This window comes from Zeus faber (genome assembly GCF_960531495.2).
Source record: "Zeus faber genome assembly, chromosome: 4".
Lineage (NCBI taxonomy): Eukaryota > Metazoa > Chordata > Actinopteri > Zeiformes > Zeidae > Zeus > Zeus faber.
Window position 1 is genome coordinate 34,588,520 of NC_137191.1, and position 23,810 is coordinate 34,612,329.

Below are 23,810 nucleotides of genomic sequence, written 5' to 3' on the forward strand. Positions count from 1 at the left end.
GGAAGATGGCGGCGCCGGGGGGAAGGTTGTGGCGCCAGGGGGAAGGTGGCGGTGCCAGGGGGAGTGTGGGGGCGCCAGGGGGAAGGTGGCGGTGCCGTGGGGAAGATGGCGGCGCCGGCTCGGAAGGCGATTCACCGTCAGTTTTAAGGCCGTCATGATCCTCCGTTTAAGCTGCAACTTAATTCGATCTTTTTTTTTGCCGCTTCCTTAAGCTCTGCTCAACCTACTCCTGCCGCAAAGACAGGAGGAGGTTTTTGGGGGTTGTTTTGGAGACTCGCAAACGATTCATTCGCGGTGAACGGATCTCTTCAATGGCTGCCGAGTTGCTCGCTCGTTCGGAGCCGGATGATCGCCGTGGGAGCCTGGCCGTGGGAGCGCGCGTAGGTCGGACGTTTTCGACGTTTTCGTTTTCCAAAACTCCAAACTTTAACGGGTTTTCCCCGTGTATCGCCGTGGAGGGAGTAAAGCGGGAGCTTCCGGGAAACGTCAGGAACCCCCCGACCCGTGACCTTTGACCCCTGCGGTGTCTGAACGTCAAGAAGAAGATCAACGCGCCGCGCCCTCCTCTTGCTCTTCCGCGGTGTTTGGCGCGGAGGTCCGCGACCGTCATCGGCCCCCCATGCTGGTCCCGGGTGTGCTGACGTCAGCGTTTTTTAACCGTCTTTGCTGCGTCGTCCGGTGGAGGGAGAGGCTTTGCAAAACGCCATCGGCGCGGACGGGGTTTTTATTTTTTTTTGCGGACGGGGGACGGACGAAGGGCCCGCCGGGCCTCGCCCCCCGGTCGCCGCTCGCCCTCTTCTCTCCCTCGTCCCTTCCGTTCCCCTCGCGTCGCGCCCTCCGGACCGCTTTTTGTCCCGCGTCCTGTTCCGCATACACTCCATCCGTCCCGTCCTCCTCCTCCCATCCGTCAGTCATTCACCCTCTCTCTCTCTCTCTCTCTCTCTCTCTCGCTCGCCCGCCTCCCGTCTGCAGCTTGTCCGGGGAAACCCCCCCCCCCCCATACCCCTGGCGTCGAACTTTCGAATCCCCCGTGACTTTGCTCTGACGGAGCTCCTCCCAAGCGGTTTGAGAGGTTGGAGTAAAAAAAAAAAACCTTTGTTTCCGTCGGAATAGAGGGGTCGGGCGTCCCGAGCCCGGGGGGGCGGAACTCCCGCCGCCCTAAAATTTTTGCCGCATCCCGGCTCGGCCGTCGACCAAGCTTTGCGGCCCTCGCCGGTTTAAGATGTAGGTTTGAGAAAGGTTTTTTGTTGTTTTTTTTTTTGTCGTTTTGTTTTTTCTCAGCTTGACCGCTCTCCCGGGTCGAACCTGTCCGGGGTGGATTGATTTTTTAGTCCGTGTCCTTTTTGTGTTGGTTTTGTTCCGTAATCTTGTCTTGTGACATCTCTCTTGAATCTTTTCCCCTCCCTATCGACACATCGCCCCCTCCCCCGCACCCTCTCCCTCCCTCTCTCCCTCCCTCTCTCCTTCCCTCCCTCTCTGTCTCTCGCTCAGGTTCTCTCTCTCTCTCTCTCTCACTGCTGAAATACAAAAAAAAAAAAAAAAAAAAAAAGCGGGACCCGATCCGGATTCTCCTCCGGCAAACGACCTCCGCTGTCGTCATGGTTCCCCAGCCACGCACGCCCCTCATCATCCTCACACCCCCCCTTTTTTTTTATCTGTAACCGCATCTCATGGCCGAGCTCAGAGCCACACGCATTAGATCAACTCCACTAACTGTACTCACCCTGAACAGACCCCCCACCTAGTACCCGACCCCGCTCGGTGCTCCCCAAATAACTACAACATCTCTTTTGAATCCCTTTTATATGACTTTTTTCTTTTTCTTTTTTTTTGTTTCCTAAAATAATAATAATAACACCTCCTTCCAGCCGCACACCCCGACACCCCTCCAACCCCTTAACTTAATCGACCCCTCCCCGCCCCGTGGAGATGCCGGAGGGACCTGGCCCCCGCAAAACGCTTCCCGTTGGCTCCGAGCGGGAGAAAAAACAAAAACAAAAAAAAAAAAAAACACACCCACGATACCGACGCTTCTCTGGGTTGGTGTCGATCGGAGCCGGAGCGGCGGGAATCGCGCCAGCTCGTGTGTGAACGCAGAGAGCGACGCACGGGAAGTAAAAAAAAAAACTTTAAAAAATCCGAAAATGTCGGCGACGGTCGGATACGAAGGATCTGGTCTGGGCTGCGGATACTCTCTGTGCGCGGATGCACGGCTGCCTGTGCTGTGAAGGCGGGGCTTTTTTTTTTTTTTTTTGGTGGGGTAGAGTTAGAAGGGGGAGGGGGGCGGGGCGCCGAATGGAAAGCACCTTGCATGCTCTGTGTTCCGGGGCTCGACCCTGCCGGGGCTTCACGGCCCGGTTCTCGCATGCTGCCTCGACGTCTCCTCTGTCGCATGGCTATGGACGGCGCCGCCACCGGCTGCGGCCCCCTCCGCCTGCATAACCCCCCCCCCCCCCCCCCATGCCCGCGCACAAGCACGCACGGGAAACATGCCAACGACATGGCCCACGCCACACAACACCGTCGTGCTTGCCATCGTGAGTGCCCAACGCTCATGTTCGCGGGTAAAGCCAACGGACGCCGACGGCGTGAGATAGGGACGGCGAGCCGGCACCGGCGGCTTGTTTTGTCCTATCGGCGCGTTGCTCCGTTGGTTCTACCCGGTGTAGACTGACGAAGACAGGGAACCTCCACACAGGTAGGGGGAGCTCTATAGCGGATGCCTCATGTTCGTTTTTTTCAGGAAAAGATCAAATAAAAATAATAATTTAAAAAAAATGATTGAGAAGAAAAATAAAAAATAAAAAAAAAAGCTCCGGTCGCCTCGAAAAGTGGAATCACCAGTGATACTGTTCGTGTTCTCCAGTCGACCTGATCTGTCTTCCCGAGGACTCCAATTAAGCGGCCCTTAATTGTAGTCTGTACAAACGGTTGTTTGTAGGCGGGGCGGGCGGAGGGGCGGGCGGGAGTCGGTGTTTGTGTAGCGTTACACGTCCACGCGTGTGTAACGACTCCGATGTGTCAATGTGCCGCGGCATTCACACATTTAGGGAACATGGGCACAGGTTGGGGTCGGAGGCCGTCTCGGCTCCGATTGTTCTCCCTTGTGGTTTCTCGGCTCTCGCGGTTGCTTAGCGGCGTACGCCGCCCTCTCCCCCAGCCCCCCTCCATCACCCGCCCGCGCCCCCCCACCCCCTGCCCCCCCGCCCGCTTCCCACCGGATAGCCGTGCTGCCTCGTAGAGTATCACTGGCAAACAGGAGACGGAGGGCCGCGCCTCCGGGCGCACACGCCGTCCGGATCCAACCCGACCACGGAGGACGACTTCCCCCGGAAACGTCCCCCCGACGCTCAATTTCGGACGGCGTCGAAGTCGGGGGGACACCGTATTTTTTTCCCGATTTCGGCTGTCGTCTATGGAGCTCTCTCGACCGCGCCCCGCCCCCACCCCCCCGCCCCCCACACCCTCTCCCCCGAGTTCCGAAAACTCCGCCCTCTCACGCTGTCGTCCCGGCTGGCTCTCCGCAGAGGCTGCTGCGCATGGATCTGCCGGTGGCCGACGACAACACGGTGCACTTCAACTCCACCCTGATGGCGCTGATCCGAACGGCGCTGGACATAAAGATCGCCAAGGGTGGGTGTCACGGCTGCACCCGCCGCCCCCCGCCCTCTTGCCCTGTCTGCCGTTCTCTGTCTGTTCGCCTTGCCGGGCCCGGCAATAACGGTTCCCCGTTCCAACCGCATTCGGGCCGTGGTCAACCGCCCCCGGCGCTTCCGGCCGCCCCCTTGTTCGCCACTTTTTAATTGACCAATTTTTCATATGTAAGAAATGTCCAAAATGATTTACCTGTAGAGTATATTGAAATATGGATTAGAATTATCGTGGGATTGTTATCAGTCAAATCATTATATTTCAGCAACCATTTTGTCGGCCTTGATCGTCAACGTCAACGTCATTCTAAGAGTTAGTGTCGGGCCCTGCTGGGGCTGTGATTATCTGTTCTATCTCCATCCCTCTCTCCCTCTCTCCCTCGCTCTTTCTCTCCTACAAGTATGTTTATTTTTGAAGCTGATGAAAGACTCTTAGTTGCCTCGACACTAACAAATGTGTTTTTTCTTTGTGTGACTGGGTCTATATGCGGGCCTGTGTGTGTGTGTGTGTGTGTGTGTGTGTGTGTGTGTGTGTGTGTGTGTGTGTGTGTGTGTGTGTGCCTGCCTGCACGCGCGCGCATCTCTGTTGAGGTGCCTACGCCTGTGCGCGCTTGTCTGTCTGCTCTTTCGTACAACTCTGTGTTGTCTGGACATGTGTGCGTGCTCACTGTCGATGCGTGAACGTGATGCGTGGTGTCGGGGGGCGGGGTTGTGGGGGGCGTGGGCACGGGCCGTTGTCGGGTGGGGGCGCGCTTGGCGGAACCTCCCAGGCGGCGCGGACAAGCACCAGATGGACGCCGAGCTGAGGAAAGAGATGATGGCGATCTGGCCCAACCTGTCCCAGAAGAACCTGGATCTGTTGGTCACCCCGCACAAGTGTAAGTGGCAGGCGAGGGAGGAGGAGGAGGAGGAGGGTGGAGCGCGTTGCTGTGTGTGTGTGTGTGTGTGTGTGTCCGCCCACAAACTCACCAAGAGGACAGCTTCACCCGGCCGGTTCCACTCACCGCTCTGCATCTCCTGATCAGGCTGCCATGGCAACACCTGCATACACGCACCCACACGTGCGGCGTTGCGCGCGGAGAGGCGCATGCGCGCCAGCACAGGCTCGGGGGGGCCCAGTCGGACTGATACGATGCACGCACGCACATACGCACATGCACGTGCACACATGCATATGCTGACAGCCCACAGGCAATGAGTAAAACACACATACAGTAATCCCAAACTCTCTGCCCACTCATCTGGGCCTGGTATCAGGGGGTGCCTGCTATAGAAGATCCTCTATAGAAGTCTTTTCACTACAGCAAATGAGGAGCAGATGCTAGATGCAAGCTGTACGTTCAATGACAGACAGGTCAAGATTGCAGCCTGATCGCGAGCATACGACACGTCAGAGAACCAGTGTTATCGATACGCTAACACAGGACGTGCTGGTGACATACTGTTAATTGCACGCATGTGCAGCATCATATTTAGCCGGGAAAGCTAAATGCATGACGGCTAATAGAGCATAAGATATGCGTCGCCATATCTTATCCTTCAGTACTGTGAACCACATCTCAACGCCAATGAACGCAACGAGGTGGCAGTCATTCCACTTCGAAGGGGACCCCGCTCTTTTTGACGTAGCGCTGTTGCTGACACCGAAGGGGGAGGCAGACAAAGCTCTATGTTTTTCTGACCTTTTGAACGTGTCGGTGTTCCATCTCAAACTCCGGGGATACCTATCCAGAGTTTTTAGAAAAAGACTGAGCTCTTGTGCCGAGTGTCCCCGCGTTCTTAGTGAAATTACTGCCTTGTTCCCTCCACAATACGTATGAGAAACAAATGCCAAAGGCGTAAGCTCCGCTTGAGAGGCGGACGAGGGCGTTTCTGAGGACAGGGATTTTAGGAGAAGGTTATCATCTATATCTGCCTGTGAAAAGACTACTGGCTATGTCGTGTAGTTTCACGTACAGTGTCGTCAAAGTTGAAGTCTATTCTGCTCCAGGGGGGAGATCGGTCAGCAACTCTGTTTCGTTCGGGGCCCATCGTGGAGGGTCCGCCGAGTTCCGTCCGGCGGTCATCGGATCCCGGAGGAACGGCATCGCCAAAAAAAATAAAAAATAAAAAATAAAAATTAATTTCCCGCCATTCCGTGCGTAGTACGTCCCTCCGGGCAGAGCGGGCGCACCTAATCTCTCCCCCGCCCTCTGCCCCGAGGCCTGACGGGACGCCTCGGCGCCGTGGGCGGAGCCCCTCCGGCCGTTCCGCCGCCGGAGACTTTTCTTTTTTTTTTTTTTTTCCGTCCTTAAGGCGAAAATTCCGAAGCCACGACCCTGAAGTAGAGCGCGGAAACAGAGTTGACCCCTGGGGAGATACGCTGTTGTTATTGGTGTGCTCGTGATGTCAGTGGTGTGTGTTGGCGTGTGCATCCCCCACTCCCATCCCCAGCCCCCTCACACCCCACCCCCACGGCTCAGGGTCCCATCACGCCCGGGTCTAATCTTGCAGGGTAACTTGTCATTTTCTCAGCAGCCACAGACTTGACGGTGGGCAAAATCTACGCCGCCATGATGATCATGGAGTATTACCGGCAAAGCAAGACCAAAAAGCTGCAGGCCCTGCGAGAGGAACAGGTACCGACCAGACGCTCTGTCCTTGACCACAATATATTTGACTCCCAGAAGGCAAAGCAAACCAGCCCTACTGCTAAAAAAAAGACCCCCGACGTCCTCGGCACCAGACTCTCCCTAACCGCCTCGGCCCTGCTCGGCGAGCTCTCCTTCCCGTACAAGTTGGATCCTCCGGGTCGTGTGGTAATCGGAGGGTCACTGGTTCGACTCCTGGTAGCGTGCCCGAGTGTCCTTGAGCGAGACGCGGGACCCCCACACCGCTCCTGACGAGTAAAAAACGGGCGTCTTGCATGGCCGCCTCTGGCATCCATACCTGAGTTCTCCACCCCCCGGGGGGGGATTGATAAAGCGGCGCCTTGACTCATCCAGGAAGATAACCCCCGCGCCGCCGACGCGCTACCACGCCCGAGACCCCTCCCCCGCACGAGCCCCTTTCTCCCCCTCAAACCTGTCGTGCAATAACGAAGGCCCACGCCCCGGCCCCCCAACTCGCTAGAGACCGGACCCCTGGACCTGCCTCCATATCCTTTCCCCCGTTCTTCGTCCAACAGCGAGTTGTGGCCCCCAACCGGCCCCCGCCCCCTTTTTCTTGAAGCGCACTAGCTAGGCCCCCGCGTGGCTGTGCCGTAGAGCTATCCCGCTGAGCTATCCTCGGGGGGTTTTCCTCGTCCGCGATTGCATTGTGATTGTCGCCGGTGTTCCGAATACAGGAAATGATACCACATGGCCTCACCTCGCCTGTCCCCTCTCGGTGCACCTCCCCTCCCATCGAGCGAATGCCCCCAAGATGCACCCGTCCCGGCGCGCCACCGTCCTTTCGTGCTCCGGAAGCTGCGGGATCCCTGTGGAGCTCCCCTCCCTGTGGAGCTCCCTGGCGGATGCTCCCGTCCCCCGGCGCCTGTAAAAAGGCCGTTCGAACTCAAACTCCACCCGTCCCGCCCAACTGTCGGCGACCCTCCTTTCCGTCCGACTCCGTCGCGTGCCCCCCCCGTGACCGCGCCCACCCCGCCCCGTCTTCGCTTTTCCCTCCCTTTTCTCTTCCCTCGCGTTCTTCGCGTCCGTCGACGTCTGTGGCGACCGCCGCCCTGCGATGCCTGCCTTCTCCCTCTGTGTTTGAGTGTTGCACATGGTCCTGCCAAGCCCTCTGTCCGTCCAGTGTCCGGCCTTTGGTCTCCTCCCTGTAGTCCCCCCCCACCCTCTCTCTCTTCCTCTCGTTTTTTGACTCTCGTCCTTCATCCCTCCAGGAAGAGGCGGGGCCCTGGCTCTCCAAAGTCACTCTGATTGGTCAATCCAGCTTGATCGTGACCAGGAAGCCTTTTCTCGTCTGTGTTGTGACGTCGAGTCCCGTGCTGTCTGTCCCTCGTCCGTGTGTCAGTCTGTCTCTCTGTCTCTCTCTCCTCTGTGCTTGGTAGATTTGAAGCAGCTCCGATGACTCGTGGCTCCTGATGTATCCTGAAACCCTTCACTGATACATGGACCGCTGATGAAATGGCATCCAATGAAGCTTGTTTCTGTAAAGATTCCTGCATCAAGCCATCCCAGCGTTTGCATTTTGGGGTCGTCCCAGATGCACCGCCGTGGTTAGAATGTCCAGAGATGAACATCAGCCAAGTTTACTCATGACACTTGCCACAGAAGGCCAAGCCTCGTATTTGGTGACATTTGTATGTGCGCTGTGCCAGTGGCCAGTGGCATCCAGCAAAACGCTGTGCAAATCTTAAACGGGCAAATCGATTTATCTTGGCAGGCAGGACTGTCCTGTCGGAGTTCATGTGTCTGGGAACATTTTGGCTTTTGGGTTGTGTCTGGACAGGGCGAGAACCGTCCCAATTCATTTCATATTTGGCTTCCAGGCTGTGGATGGACTTGACACAGGCTGTATATCCAGCCTTTCCTCCATTACCCAGGATGCCCCTGGGGGAAAGGCTGCCCAACCTCTGACCTCTCTCATGGAGTAGGTAGAAGTTTCCCCAAAATCGGACTGGTGGATGATCTGATCTCTGCTCCCAAAATACATCACTACTGTTCTCATCACCGTTGAATTTGTTCCAGAGATGATTTTTAACAAACTATCCTGAATGGTGTCTATGTCAATCCAGTTCCAAAGCTATTTTTTATAGTTAATTAATTTTTTTCTGATATTAAAAGAAACACGTGGGCAAGGTGACGTCAACGCTGTCACTAGTGGAATTCTGACCAGGGAAGAGAGTCGGCGAGAGATTAAAAAGGGACACGAGGCGATCCTGCACCAGTCCACTCGGGGCAGAACTTTACCGTGCCAGGTGTTGTTTGCCAATGGCGCCCCCGTGTGGGTGCATGTTGCGGGTGCATCCCGTGCGTGTCTGTGTCATGTGTTCTCCCCCTTGAGTGTGCCTGATGCCAGCCTGCAGGCCATGTCGTGTATCTCACACAGAACCGAACGCCATTAATGTTTCAGCGCATGGAGCCGCCCTCGGAGGGAGAGGGCACGGACGGCCAGGGGGGGACGGGTCTCAACGGCCTCCCCAGCACCCAGCCCGACAACACCAACAGCATGTGAGTAGACCAGGACGGGGCTTTGAACGCACACAGGACACGGCCCGAGCCCAGCATTATGCAGGTGTGCAAGTACGGGCGAGATCACAGGGAAGTATAGGCTCACGGCTGAATAACGGCCGCGTCTGAAATCACACATGTGGGCATCATCCGGTGCACACGACCATGTGAGTGAAAAAAACAAAACAATAGCTTCTCAGACTTACTACGTCGTCATACGACTGCCCCACTTCCTTTCAGCGATTTGCCGGTCGATGGCGACACAGCAAGCAAACTTGTGCACAACCAGTGCACAATTTTGCATACTACCATATTTCACCTGATTTTAGAAGCAGCAGATGTCAGCCAGTGTAAATGTCAATGTCTCATCCAAAACTAGCAGGGTTGCCAGCTTTGCTGTTATCTCAACTCGGGCTGATCTCAGCTTGCCTCGGCACCGAAGGTTGACGCCTGGCCTGGCAACCCTGCATTTAGCCTAGCTCTGCCCCAGCCGCATGGAAGGCACAGGCTGAGTTCCGATTCCCCAGGTCCCTGTGCGGGGGGTCCCTGTGCGGGGGGTCCCTGCGTTCCCGACACCCTGCACAGGGACAGCGCGACGCTGCAGCCCCAACAGCTAGTCGACACGACAGAGCGGCCCACGCGATGGCCAGTGAAAGAGATGATGCCATCCATAATGAGCTTAGGATGACTTTCTGATTGGTATGAAAACTGAATACATGTGATTTACCTTTGCAATCCTCCAATGAACGTAAAAAAAAAATGGAAGAAGTCTCGCAGTGCATAGTGGGTAAAATGTCCTCTTGACACCCCTCAACCGCCCCCTGTGGTGCGGAACCTCACCCCACAGAGCGGGATCCCCTGAAAGCTGCGCTCGGCAGCGCGCCGCGGGACGGCGGGAGCGTGGCCACGCGCTCCGTGCGCCTCCTCAGATCAGGCAACTTTCCACCGCACGAGCAGAAACCAGGAAGGGTATTTTGACCCCAACAGAGACCGACGTCGGCCCAAACGTTCGAAAATCCGCCCATTCGCAATTTTGACTTTCTCTCCGTCTGTTGAATGGGGTTGTGCCTTGCTCTCCAGAGCTGTGTCTCCAAAGTCACATCCTTTGTCCTCTTTCCCCGCCAACACCGCTTCATCGCAGTTTCTGTTTTTCTATTTTTTGAAGCCTGTCGACCATGTCAGTATGTAAAAATATATATCGATTAGTGTCTGTGTGTGTCTGTGTGTGTGTGTGTGTGTGTGTGTGTGCCCGTGTGTGTGTGTGCATGCGCGTACGCGCGCCAGACCTCTGGAAGGGGGTTGCGTGACCGAGAGCCAGTCGTGGGTTACAGCCAAAGCCCAAGAGATGTTCCAAAAGACGGGCAACTGGAGCCCCGACAGACCTTACCCCGACGACCTCCACGACAACCGGCACAACCCCCAGGTATGGCAGACGCGCGTGCGCACCGAGGTTGACGGGGGTGGCGGGCGGCGCCCGGGCGCGTCCCCGCCCGCCCGCCCCTTCTTTCCCCTCGCGCGGTCGGACGACGGCGTGTGGCGAGGGGGTCCCGTTTGGGCTTTCAGACAGTGCAGCGGGTTAAACTTGGGGAATGCCGTTGGTTTTTATTTCCTCGGGCCGGTGCTTTTAAAATGCACGTTTCGCATAAATGCACACATATAAATGCCGGTATTTCGCGTTTTTCTTGCGCCAACCGCGTGGAGCTCTGCCAGTCTGCCAGAGTTGCCTCCTCCGTGTAATGCCATCGAGAGAGCCCACAGCTTCCAAATCCACTGGCTAATGTGAGCCTGTAGCCTCCATAGCCGAAAAAAACAACCTTTTCTCCCGCCCCAAGTCTCCTCCTTCCCCTTGGCCGGTTGACTCTCCGCACCCGTCGACGGGCTCGTCTCCACCATCCTCCTCCCGGCTTAAGTCACCTCTTCACGTCGGCGACAGGGGGTCGAGGGGGGGGGGGGTCTCGTTTGTGATGTTGACCTCTTTTTATCAGCCCGACTGTCCCCGCTCCCCGGACGCCTCGTCCCCCGTCTCTTTTCAGTTTGCAATTAATCAAAAACGCCTGTGTTAATACCTCACACCTTGCTTTTTCACTAACGCCCAAAGGTTTACACACAAGCCTTAAATCCCCCAATTCAAAGGGAAGTGATTACTATGCAGAACGACAGTGTTGTGTAAATGAGCAAACATGGCCTCCGAGAGAGGGGGGTCAAATTGACCGGCGGGACCCACGAGGACACCGACCGACAAACCTGCAGGACTTCACAGGGTGCCCCACCGGGAAGATCCACCAGCCATGATGTCATCACCCCTGTCTCCTCAGAGGTTTGATGACATCACGACTGAGGGTTGGTCCAGGGCCGCCATCGCTCCCTCTCACGCCTTAAAAAAAAAAAAAAAATGCGGGTCTTTCCCGAGGCGGCGATGACAAAGAATGGAACCGAGCTCAACAGGCGCAGTTGCCGCTTTTTCACCAGACGCTTTCCGTCGCTGCGTTGGGACGGATCACGGACGACAACAAGGGGCTTCTCACTGACACAGCGGGAGAATAGAAGGGCGGGTCCGGACGGGGGTTGCCACCTCCGCGCCAACAGCTCGTCGCGAGGGGGAAAATAACGAAAAAAGGGGACGAGGGTGCGCGTCGGGAGAACGCCCGCCGGGTGGGCCGCCCGCCGAGGCCCCGCCCCCTCCGCGCGCCCGGCGTTCACGCCCCCCCCTCTCGTTGTGTGTCTTGCAGACGGTAGAGATGAGGGAGATGGGGCGGGACGGGTGCTCCAACACCGAGCCCTGTCACCCCATGGACGGGCATGGGCGGACCCTCTCCATGCCCCGCCTCTCGGCAGACAACCAAGTGAGCACTCCTCTCATCCCACCCCTCCCCAGCGCCCCCCCATTCGTCGCCGGGCAGCCACGCCCTCTGCCCTTTTTTTTTTTTTTTTTCTTTTGGTTTTCCCCCGAAAAAAGAGGGAGAGTTGAATTTCAGCCGCACGCCTCTCTCATCGCATCCTGGAACGGCCGCATTGTAAACCCAGATTTGGTCTTGATCAGCGCATTGAACGGAGGGGGATGCGAAGCCGTCTCTTGTTATTTCGATACGTACAGTTCATACAGCTCATACCTGTGTTTGAAGAGTTACCTCCGCAAATAAAATTCGGTAAATGAGTGAAGTGCATCAGAACGGGCTTAAAATCACCTCCTGGATCGATACACATCTGCATGTACACCTACAAGGATGGTCGGCCCTCGTTTTGACAGGATGCAGAGCCAGAGAGAGAGAGACGTGAAATTCAACTGCCTGTCTCCTCCTCTCCTTTCCGTTTACCTCCGCCCTCCCCTCCCCCCCCTTCATCCCTCCCTTCTCCCAATCCTCCACCCTGACAACCCGCCCTTCAAGCCCCCGCCCCGCGGCCGCACAGCAGCGTGGCTGAGGTGGACGTTGAGGTGAGGTGGACGGGGCTCCGCGGGGGGGGGACTCAAATAACGCAGCATCGGCAGAGGCATGACCGCGCAAGGCCCGGTCCGCATGTCGGTGAGTGGTTCCGCCCGGCGACAGAGCGGGACCTTCTTTTACGGCCCCTGGCGGAAAATGGGAAAGAAACGGGGATTGCGGGGTCACGTAGGCCCCTCGGGGCGTGCGTCGCTACAGCTGGACTGTGGAGAAGGCGAACGGGCGCGGGCTGCGTACGCGCCCTGCGCTTGTCGGCACCTTTAGGCCTGTCGCGTACTCGATGCCGGGGAATGTGCGGCGAAAAAAAAAAAAGAACGTCCACATTTTGGCGGGCCGACGGAGCCACGCGTCAAAGTGTCCGTTTGGGGCGCTGCATCTAAATACCGGTCCGAGAACGACCTTGAACGTGTAAAAACCCGCCGCCGTCATTTTTAGCCCCGACTTTATCGAACACGTTTGGAGGAGAATTTGCACCAACTGGCATCTCCGTGATGCTGAACGGCCGCTGCTCATTCATCAGAATTTAAATCTTGGCGAAATTAACGGTTGCCGCGTCAGCAAAGAGCTCGTGTACAGACTGGCGGCGGTGTGACGCAGGGGCCAATTCACCCAAGCGCCGCGGGTCTCTCTGCGGCCCCCTAAACCGCCGCAAATGACGAGGACAGCCAGCGTCTGATTCCCAAAGCCGCGCGGGCGGTGACATGCACTGCGAACCGGGCCGCCCGCACGACAGCGCCTCGGTGCGCCGGTGCTATTTTCGCGTATTCAAGGGAGGTGCCGTCCGTGCCTCTGCCGCAAACCCGGCCGCTTTCTGTGCGACCGAGTGTCGTGGTGGAAAAAGGCGGAGGGGGAGCGATGGAGGTGCAGTGTCGCCCACACAAATTCATGGTCACTGCACGTAAACCTGAAAAACTCGAAGTCGATTTTCATCCAAAAGTACAGCGTGTTCGAATCCGTGCATCTTCGCGGATCCGTCGCCGGAGGCCAAACAAGGGCAAATCGCACGCGGCAGCCGAGCTTTATGGCCGCGTCTGCGCCGTGTCTCTGCGCCGGGAAGGTGACGTCGGAGCGCCGTCCACGCCGCTGTCAGCAGCCGCTGTCAGCAGCCACTGTCAGCAACCGCGGTCAGCAGCCGCGGTCCATTCCGTGCGGAGTTCGCAAACAGGCCTCATGCGTGCACCCCAACCCGTTCACCGTTCATCCCTTCACCCCCCCCCCCCCGCCATGGAAACCTTGGTGTGTCTGTCCTGTGTCAACTGTGGCCAGAGCCACGTAGCAGCACGATGGGAGCCCCTCTGGGCTTTTGGTTCCACACCATTCAACGGGACAAAAGTACGGCCCCCGCTTGTGCTCATGCGGCGCCGTCGACGCTTTGGAATGTGACACCTTCGGTACGTTTGACACGCACGCGCTGATCAGAACCGGCTGAGTAAGCAGGACGGAGCGGTGCGCGGGCGCACGGCGCTTGCTGCTTCGTGCGTGCGCAGATTGTAGCGGGAGAGGGTGTTCGCACGCGTTTGCGTTAGTGTGATTCCCTCGCCCGACCGACGAGCGCTCCCCGCGCAAACAGCCTCTGGTTCCACCGGTGAATCTGCCGTGCAGCTTTATTCGGATTGGATATTATGAATGCGGTGCCGATGTGAGAGTTGCAATATGGCCTTCATTCATAATAAAACTGGAAGACTTGGTGAGCATGTAAAGGGTTAGGGTTAGGTTTGGTGAGCATGTAAAGGCGCCGATTTTAGTTTGTTTAAATCATAGTCTACAGCGTGGCTGCTACCGATCCGGTCTCACCAGGGGCGACTGGGTGAATTTCTTTCCTTGGTTTATTAGGTTTGTGTGTGTGCGTGCGTGCATGCATGTGTGTGTGTGTGTGTGTGTGTGTGTGTGTGTGTGTGGGTGTGCGCGCGTGTGTGTGTGTGCGCATGTGTGCGTGTGCGCGTTCCAAAACGTCACCCCACTGACCCCGGCTTCCACGTTGTACCAGTGTTTCAAATCCCAACCTCCTGCGGTTGCCGGCAGCGACATTAGCGGGGTCCCCATCAATTGGGGGTCCCTGTCGAAAATACAATCGAGGCCCCACCCGGCGGGGACCTTCACACAGGAAGTGTCGTGTTTGTTTGCATCGCCCCAAAATGGCTCAGAGCCTGGTTGGGCGGAGCCCCCGACGCCGTCACATCTAACCTGGTTGCACGTTGTCCTGGTACTTTCTACAGTACACGCTATATGAAGCGCTCTGTGATTTGGACGTGGCAAAAAACACCTCACACCCCAACTTGCCGTTCCGGATACCGTGTGATTGGTCCTTGGCCGTTTTGCCGTTTTAAGCGCCGACGGTGCGATACGTTGGGTGCGACACTCAAGTCGCTCTTCGGGCGCGAGGTGGAGGTCGAGGTGGAGGTCACGCGCCGCGTGTGCACGTCTGTCTGCGTCCGCACCCCGCGCTGACTTACTGCCCCTCACGCTGCCCCGCCCCGCAGACGGCTCACAGCGTGCGAGGTTGCTGGCGGGCGGCCGCAGGCTCAGAAGGCGCCACTGCCGCCTTTGTCGTGGAAAAGCCAACGAGGGACCGGTCCGTCACGGCCAAAGACATTGACCCCGAAGTCTGATGGAAAAAGATCTGTTGACTCTTCTTTTTCCATTGACTTCCATTCCACTTCCAAACGGCAGAGAGGGCCCTTCCTTGTGAACCTGGTCGTTCCACCTGAGCTGCACCGTGCGTCTCCGCTCCTGTGCGTGCGCTGCCGTCCTGCTGTGCGTGCGCTGCCGTCCTCTGGAATAACTCTCTGTTTTCTCCTTCTTTCCCGCTATTCTCTCCCCCCACCCCCACCCCCTTCACCCTTTATTTCTTTGCTGTCCCCTCTGCTTTGACGCACCCCTTCTTCCCTCCCTCCTTCCTTCCTCCCTTCTTCCCTTCCTTCCTCACTCCCTCCACCCCGCCCCCCCTCTTGCCGCTCCATCATTCCCCGTCCACCCAACCCCCCCCCGGATCGCCCCTCTCTCGCTCCTTCCAAACTCCTCGACCCCAACCGCATGACATCGCTCTCTCCTCCTCTTTTCCCGTTCCCCTTCATTTGATCTGCTCCCTCTCTCTCTCTCTATCTCCCTCTCTCTCTCTCTCTGTCCTTCCCTTCTTCCTGGGTCTCGATGGCTATGGCACGTCGGCCCTGTGTTGTGTCTGTACATGCGTGGCCACTGTTGTCTGTGTGTGTGCGTGTGTGTGTGTGTGTGTGTGTGTGTGTGTGTGTGTGTGTGTGTGTGTGCGCGCACCACACATCTCTGTGTGTGCGCCTGCTCTGCAGCGGAGGAGACACAGACCTCGCGGAAGTAACCTCAGTGTATGTACGCCTCTCTCTCTCTCTCTCTCCCTCTCTCTCTCTCTCTCGCTCGACCTCTCCCTATTTCCCTCTCTCCTTCGCTTTGTTTCTCCCTCTCTCTCCCTCCCGTCTCTTCTCTCCCCCAGTCTCACAGTCCCGGGTCAAACGCTGTTTGCTTTTTGATTTTGTCTGAATTTTCTTTGCTTTCTCTCCAGCCTCGGGAAGGGCCAAGTCAAAATGTTATTTCACCAATTGCTACGCACCTGCCCCGTGCCCGGTTCCAAACGCTCAAAATCTGCACCGCCGGAAAGATGTTTTTTCTTCGTCTCCAAGGCGTCTTTTCGAATTACGGAAAGTAGTCAGACTTCCTGCAACGTCGTTTTCATTCATTTTCGTTGACGTTGAAAGTGACCGGATGAGCACTTTCCGCCTGATTGGGTTAAACGGCGCCGGCTCGGACCGGGGCCGGAGCGTCGCCGTGGCAACGTACCCTCCAGCCCCTGCGGGTGGATGGGGTTAGAATCAATGAACGGTAAAGACGTCAAAGAGCATGACGTGCGCGTGACGACGCCCTGGCGGTGTGTCGCCGGAGGAGGCTGTGGGGTAGGAGAGGGGGTGGAAACAAACGCCGTTTGACCGAGGACCGCCATCTTCCTCCCTTCCTCCCTCTCTCTGCACCTACCTCTCCCTTCATTGCCTTATCTCTCTATGCCTCTATCTATCTATATATTTATTTGTTTCTCTCTATGTCTATCTCTCCCCCATTTCTCTGTCTGACTGTCTGTCTGTCTGTCTGTCTGTCTGTCTATCTATCTATTTATCTATCATATCTTTCTATATCTCTCTCTCTCTTTATGTCTCATGTCTGCTTGTGTTGCAGTGTCCCTGCATTGTACGTGGTCTGTGATGACTTGGCTGCCATGACAAGTGTGCATGTATGTATGTGTGTATGTGTGCATGTGCGTGTGTGTGTGTGCGTGTGTGTGTGTGTGTGTGTGTGTGTGTGTGTGTGTGTGTGTGTGTGTGTGCGTGCGTGCGTGCATGTTTGTGTGTGTGTGTGTGTGTGTGTGCGTGCTTGTGTGTGCATCATGAACTGAGGGCTCCACAGCGCTAGGAAGCAGCATGGGGAGCGGGTGTCGCTGGGTGGGCGTTTGGCACGTGCGCTAGTGACGCTGAGGTTCTGCCGCTAGAGGTGACCGTGCTTCTGCAACAAGCAGAAGATCAAGCAAAGATAAGAGATGTTATACACACACACACACACACACACACACACACACACACACACACACTGAACGGCTGGAACAACGGCTTGCAGCGTCGTGGTGTGTGACATGCAGTGGAGAATCCTTTGAAAACCCGTTTTTTTCTGGGAAGGTTTGAACAGTCCGGTTAATTGAATATATTCATCAATTAAAAAGATGAACATCTCGACCGCTTCGCTTTTTTAAAGAGCGATATCTGATGATGAACACTCACAGTGTGTATTATTAAGGATTTTATGAGGATCCCCATTAGCCCATGCAGAACATCAGTTAACAGGGGTCATTTCATCGCTCGACGTTTGAAAAGCTCCGTAGTCCAGCAACACTGGTTAAAGAGCGTGGCTTCAAAGGGAGGTCAGCGCGTTTGAAATGGATGCAACATTTCCAAGTGGCGCGAGTGCAACACCTGGAGTGCAGCGTCGAAGACATCCAAAAGAAATGTTTCCCTCGGGGAGCGGACATCGCCACGTGTCCATCGCTTTATGGTTCTATTGTTTGCCCACCACACGCACGTGACGGTTGTTATGACCTGGTTGCTAAGGAACAGGAAAGAATCCTTCTGTATCCGAGGTAGACAAGCGTGTGTGTGCGTGTATGTGTGTGTGTGTGCGTGCGTGTGTGCATACTTTCAGCACGTACGGTATGAGCATGCTCAGTGGGCGTGCATGGCTTGGTGTTTACCGTCCTTCCGTGGTGTGTTTGTTCTGCTGCGGCGGGTGAACCTGGTGAGGCTGCGACGTGGGAGCACAGAGATCAGTAACTGACGGTTCTTCACCTGTGTCCTCTTCACAGCGCTTTGAGGAATGTGCCGACAGCACGCGGAGTCCCAAACCGAGCACCCGACCTGAGGATATGAATTCGGGAGATAAAAAAAATCCATTGTGTGATGGATAATGTGCAGCCAGCCGGTCATTTTTCGGTAACCCCTGACCCCAGACCCCCTAAAATAACCCCAGAACCGGCCCCCGAGGTCAAACAGAGAACTGGTATCACCCTGAAAGGAGGTTATTTTGTGCTAATGACCGACTGGCTGCACATTATCCTACTTATCCCACAGGATCCCACAGACACTTACTAAATTAAAGAATATATTGACACGGAATATCGATTTGAAATGATTTGACAAGTATTACTTCTATGTCTAGTTTAAGAGCTTTCGTCAACATTCCACAACAACGTAGCACGGTGAAATGAGAAATTGGGCACGCGTCGCTTTCATCCCTCCCACTCTCCCTTTGTACTTTCTATTTGGCACCAGAAGATGGCGCCACGGGCTAGGGTTTGCGGGCGGACGTGGGCAGCGCGCCGAGGGACGCGTCACCAGGCGCAGAAGTGCTTTCTCACGGCAGGGGGCGTTATTCAAAGGCCGCGGCTCATTGCTGAGAAACAAGTGACCCCAGGAGCATTTTATCAAATCAAGAAAATCAAATTAAATAAAACAAAGCTTTACATTTCCACCGTTGTTTGAGGGCAAGCGGGCAGGTGGCTGGCTGCCTTGTGCATGTTCGGCATGGACCCCCAAGGCGTCGCCTCCCCCTCTCTCCTCCCCTGTTGGCGTTCCTCCCTCTCTCCGCCGGGCATGGTGCTGGATGTGCTTGCTGCGCTCGGTGTTCGGTGCGTCAGCTGCCGCCGTCCGGACACAGGGCCGGGCAGCGCCGACGCTGCGTCCCAGTCGGAGGTCGCGAGCCGGTGATTCTGAGCCGGACAGAGTGTGTGCCGCCGGATGAGCCCACAGGCACGGGCGTGTGTGTGTGTGTGTGTGTGTGTGTGTTGGCGGTGTGCGCCGCCGTGTTGCTGCGACGTCGCCTACGCCCGTTCCTCTGCACTTTTCCAAGTGTCATAGGGAGATTTTTCCGAGTTCCGACTTCGGTGGAACGCACCTGTGCGTCGAGACAGGATACAACGAATACCAAGGAGGACTGTGCAAAGAGTGCGCGACCCACGGCAGCCGACACTCCAAGGACACACACACACACACACACACACACACGCGTCCATCCCTGGTGTCATGCTGTGCGTCTGTGGTTGTCATCACTGCATCAGTGTTTACCGCTGCCGTTGCTATGGTGATGGTTACGTGAGCGGGGCTTGTGCGTGGTCGCTGGTGAGGGGTGGGCGGGGCTTCCGGGTGTATTGACCCTCACTCTTCTCCTCCCTCCCTTTCCCCTCAACCCTACGCCTACCCTCCACCACTCCCTTTCTCCGTCTATCTCTCTCTTTTTCGCTCACCCTCCCTCTTGTACTGCCTCCTCCTTTCGCTCTCTCTTTTCTCCGTCTCCCCATCTCTCTCTCTCTCTCTCTCTCTCTCTCTCTCTCTCTCTCCCTCTCTCTCTCTCCCCCTCTCTCTCTCTCTCTGTCCTTCTTTCCATCTGTCCCCCCGCCCCCTCCCCATTTGTCCACCTGTCCGTCCCCCAGACCATCACGGACACCAGCCCCATGCGGCGCTCCACCTCCAGCCTGGTCCACGGGCATTCGGGCCGGGGGGTGAGGCTGGACGACTACTCCCTGGAGCGGGTGGTGTCCGAGGAGGCTCGCCACGGAGGCGGAGGAGGGCGCCGGCACAGAGACCGGAGTCACCGCGCCTCCCAGCGCTCCCTCACCCGATACACCGACGCCGACACAGGTACGCGGTGCGCTGCGGGGAAAAAAGAAAGGAACTACGGAACAGAACCATCGCCATCCACGAAACAGAAAATTGAGAGACACTTTAATTTTTCAAACCTAGATTTTGGGGTTTTCTCAGCACAAAACCTGCGTGTTCATCTCTCAATTTTATGTTGAGAAAACCTAATGAAATTAGGTTTTATTTTTTTTGCAAATGAAGTTCTGCTAGACCAATCATTATCATAATTTTTACATTTTTTAATATATATTTTTTTGGTGCGACTATCAGTGTAATTACGATACTATCGATATCACTTGTTGGAATGAGGAGGAATGAGAATGACAGAGTGACAGACAGACAGACAGGCAGGCAGATCATAAGTGTGCTGATAATCAAAGCGGATCAAAATGTTAGAATTTTCATAAAATAAATAACTTGAATAATTTTTCTTTCTAATTTTAGCCCCTGATGGTCCTTGTAGAGTCCAAGGTTGTAAACGGCTGGTGTAATCCCCCTCGCCCCCACCCTTCTCTCCACCAGGTCTGGGCACGGACCTCAGCACCACCACCCAGTCGGGCGAGCTGCCGCCCAAAGAGCGTGAGCGCGAGCGCGGGCGCGCCAAGGACCGCCACCACCACCACCATCACCACCACCACCACCACGGCTCCGCCGACAAGGAGCGCTACGGCCCCGAGCGCCACGACTACGCCCACAGGCACCCCCACGACCGCGACCGCCACTGGTCCCGCTCGCCCAGCGAGGGCCGGGGACACCGACAGGTGGGGGCCCCCCGACCGAGCTGGCGACTCGGGTCTCCCTGACCCGGGACGCATGTTCCCCTTCCTGTTCCCCGCGGCCCATGCTCCCCTTTAGCCCCTCCCCTCACCCCACATTTATGGGAATCGCGCCGGGACGGGGGCGGGGCTCTGAGCCTGTGAGCGCGGTCGTGCGGTCGTGAAAATGTTCGAAAATGTCGTGCAAAATAATTCTGCACAATGGAAACGCATGTGCACATCTACGTACAGTATATCTGTATATTTGCATTTTGCACATGGTGAGAACTACTGCCAGCTTTTGTGACACCGCTGGTGTTTAATTGACACTGAAAATCGTTGCATTCACTTCCAGACAAAGCGTCGCTACTGCTGTCATCCAAATAATTCAGAAGTAAAAGCGATGCAGTTGTATTCCAGCCGAGGATCTTTTTTTATTTTTATGTTTTTGCCCAGCTCTGTGGCGGACGGTGTCAGGTGTGGTTTTCACTGTGGAAAATAATCCCACACGTTCAAAATGTTTTATTTTTCAAAGTGCAAAATGCAAAGTGCAAGTATTTCAAGCACAAAACGTTTCTACAACCGCAACCACTTTGTAGAAAAGGCTTTTTTTTACGAGCTCAAACGCAGCGCGTCGCCGCGTTTTTTTCCCCGCCGGCGATACGACACGTTTGGACGCCCTCGGCCCGACCCTCCGCCCTGCGCCTTGGCACGCAGCGGCTCCTGTTTCCCGCGGGGAGAGAGAGAAAAAAAAAAAAAGGTTGCCGCCGTCGGACGGCGGTGGAGGGGGCCGCGGGGTCGCAGCACACCAGCCCGGCTCTGGCGGGGGGGGGCGGGCTTCAAAACGCCGAAAGGCTCACAGCTTGTGCCGGCACATTACGTTATGGGGCGAGGCGAATTCGCGTTTTTTTTTGTTTTTTTTTCATCATTTCGGAATGAAAATACGTTTGCAGACTTGAGGAATGGAGTGCGGAATACGTTTCGACTGTGCCTTCAGTGCCGGCGACGCAGTAACGCGGCAGCTGTCGCCGTGGAGACTCTGCATAAAGGGTTGATTTGTTTGTGAATGTGCACTTTCCAGCGCCGGGTCGACCACCTCCACGCGGCCCGAGCGGGAGAAGAAGCGTTATGTTTCACCGTTGTGGTGCGTCTTCATTTTTACCATTAGGTGTCTTGGGCGAGCGCGGACCGTCCCGACGCGCCGGCGCAACGTCACGTCCTCGACGCGCCGAGGTAGCGGGCGTCTCTCGTTGTCTGTGAAGCCCGTGAGGGTCTGAGTCTTTTTTTTTTTTTTTTTTGGAGCCAGGAAGCTCCCAGCGCTGCTCCGCCTTCACCGACTTACGGATCTCCATCTCTCTTCCTGTGTTCACGCTTCTTTTCTTTCTCACCGTTGTTCGCTGTCGTTCTGTTTTTTACCATGTGACCTGTGGCTTATTGATGTCAATATTTTGCCTCATTGCCGTGTTTTTGAATGTCTTTCAATGGTGTTATCTATCTATCTATTTCTATCTATCTATCTATCTATTTCTATCTATCTATCTATCTATTTCTATCTATCTATCTCTCTATCTATCTTTCCTTGATATTTCCCCACTATGCTGGTCTTTGTTGTTGTTGTTGTTGTTGTTGTCGTGGTGCGTTTTGATTTTCCTTGTTTACATTTTGCTGTAGGGCAGTAGTTCAGTGAGCGGCAGCCCCGTCCCCTCCACGTCGGGGACCAGCACCCCGCGGAGAGGCCGGCGCCAGCTCCCCCAGACCCCCGCCGTGCCACGCCCCCACGTCACCTACTCGCCCGCCGTGCGCAAGTCCAGCTACGGCCCCCCGGGGCCCGGGCGCCTGCGCTCCCCCTCCCCCCGACACTTCTCCCCCCCGGACCATGAGCGGGGCTTCCACCACCGGCCGCCCTCACGCCACGCCTCCCCCCACCACGGGGGCTCCTCCTCCCGGCACGGTTCGCCGCTCTCCCCCCGGCACCAGTCGCCGCGCTCACCCCACCACGGCTCGCCCAGGTCCCCCCACCGGGGCCGCTGGAGCGGGGGGCCGCCGCCCGAGGACAGCCTGGAGGGCGAGGGGCCCTTCTACGAGAGGGACTACGAGTACGAGCGGCACCACGAGCCCCCCGCCTATGAGCAGAGCCTCTCCCACGGCAACCCGCACCCGCACGGGGGGAACCCTCACCCGCGCTCCCCCAGGACTGCCCGCCACGGGCCCCCTCCGCCTCCGCATCCCCACCCGCATCCGCATCCGCGCCGGGTGCCCAACGGCTACCGCTCGTCGTCCCCCTCCCCGCACCGCCACGGACCGCCCGGGGCGCCGCCACCCCACCCGCACCACCGCCCCCCGCACGCCAGGGGGCCCCGCAAGGGCCTGCATGAACCTTACAGTGAGACGGACGAGGATGACTGGTGCTAGCGACCCCGAGGAGGAGAGACCGAGCTGGGGGGGGGGGGGGGGGGGTGTCACTCTGAGCAAGACTCTTTACAGACAGACAGACAGACAGACAGACAGACAGACAGACAGGCGGACGGACAGACTTGGGCTGGGGCCCATGCACTGTTTACCCTGCCAGCCCCTCCTCTCTCAGTGACTGAACTACGCTTCCCAGAATCCTTTGCCTGACCGGCAAGGCCAGGTGTAGGAATGCAGGGAGGCACAGCGCTGAGGCGTGTGTGTGTGTGTGTGTGTGTGTGTGTGTGTGTGTGTGTGTGTGTGTGTGTGTGTGTGTGTGTGTGTGTGTGTGTGTGTGTGTGTGTGTGTGTGTGTGTGTGTGTGTGTGCGCGCGGGCACGAGCGGGCGAGCGACAGACAGAGCGAGGGACGAGCATGCCATGTGGATCGACGGCCCCGGAGGAGAGACGGCCGCCTGTGAAGCCTAAAAATCACCCCTGCCAAACGCCGACAAGTATTGGCAGCCAGTTCCCGCCGGCGTGCGGGGCCTGGAGGAGGAGGAGGAGGAGGAGGAGGGAAGCCCCGGCCGCTCGCTCTCCTCCTCGGCTGAAGGAAAGCGATCGTTGGGGGGCAAAAAAAAAAGAATTGCGCCCCCCTTCCCTTACATGCCAAGCTATGCCTCCAGGAAATCAAACTTGAACACTGAAGAACAAACGTAAAAACCTGACGCGGAAAAAAAAGAAAAAAAAAATTACATAAAAATAAAATAAACATTGGATAGAAAACAAAAAAAAAAAAAAAAACATAGGGAGAACAACCACTCTTTGACTTTAACCTTTTTTGTTTTTCCTTTCCAAGGGACAGAACCAGGAAGCTCCGCCTATACTGCAAAAACCAGCCAATCACAGCGCTGGCTGATACTTGATGAGTTTTATCATCTCTGTTTACTGTTATAGACTCACCCAATGCTGACGGGACGGGTGTGACATCACTTCCTGTGCGGAGGGGTGCGATGCGGCGGCGGCGAGGCGTGCTGCAGCGCGGCCTCACTTCCTGTCCCCGTGCGCTGGGGGGGGGGGGGGCTGAGGGTCGCAGCGGGACGCTCCTCCGGGGGCCCCGCCCCCCGTCCCGGCAGCACGCCGTTTGAGGACATCATTACGGGCGATGACATCACGCGGCTGTAGCGAACGGGCGGAGGGGAGGGACGGAGGGATGGGGAGAAAAAC

The 23,810-nt window shown here is 56.7% G+C and overlaps 1 protein-coding gene across 1 annotated transcript in view; it reads left to right on the forward strand.

Annotated features, from left to right (window-relative positions):
• cacna1ab (calcium channel, voltage-dependent, P/Q type, alpha 1A subunit, b) overlaps positions 1 to 22,609 on the forward strand; it is a gene marked incomplete at both ends in the record, with an annotated part of 106,285 nt that extends 83,676 nt beyond the window's left edge. The window contains 10 exon segments of the mRNA XM_079998788.1: positions 3,528 to 3,633; positions 4,421 to 4,528; positions 6,165 to 6,268; positions 8,679 to 8,800; positions 10,085 to 10,223; positions 11,530 to 11,643; positions 15,543 to 15,578; positions 19,235 to 19,442; positions 19,965 to 20,203; positions 21,869 to 22,609. Of these exon segments, the coding sequence (XP_079854914.1) occupies positions 3,528 to 3,633; positions 4,421 to 4,528; positions 6,165 to 6,268; positions 8,679 to 8,800; positions 10,085 to 10,223; positions 11,530 to 11,643; positions 15,543 to 15,578; positions 19,235 to 19,442; positions 19,965 to 20,203; positions 21,869 to 22,609 (1,917 nt within the window).
• Between the last annotated feature and the right edge of the window lie 1,201 nt (positions 22,610 to 23,810).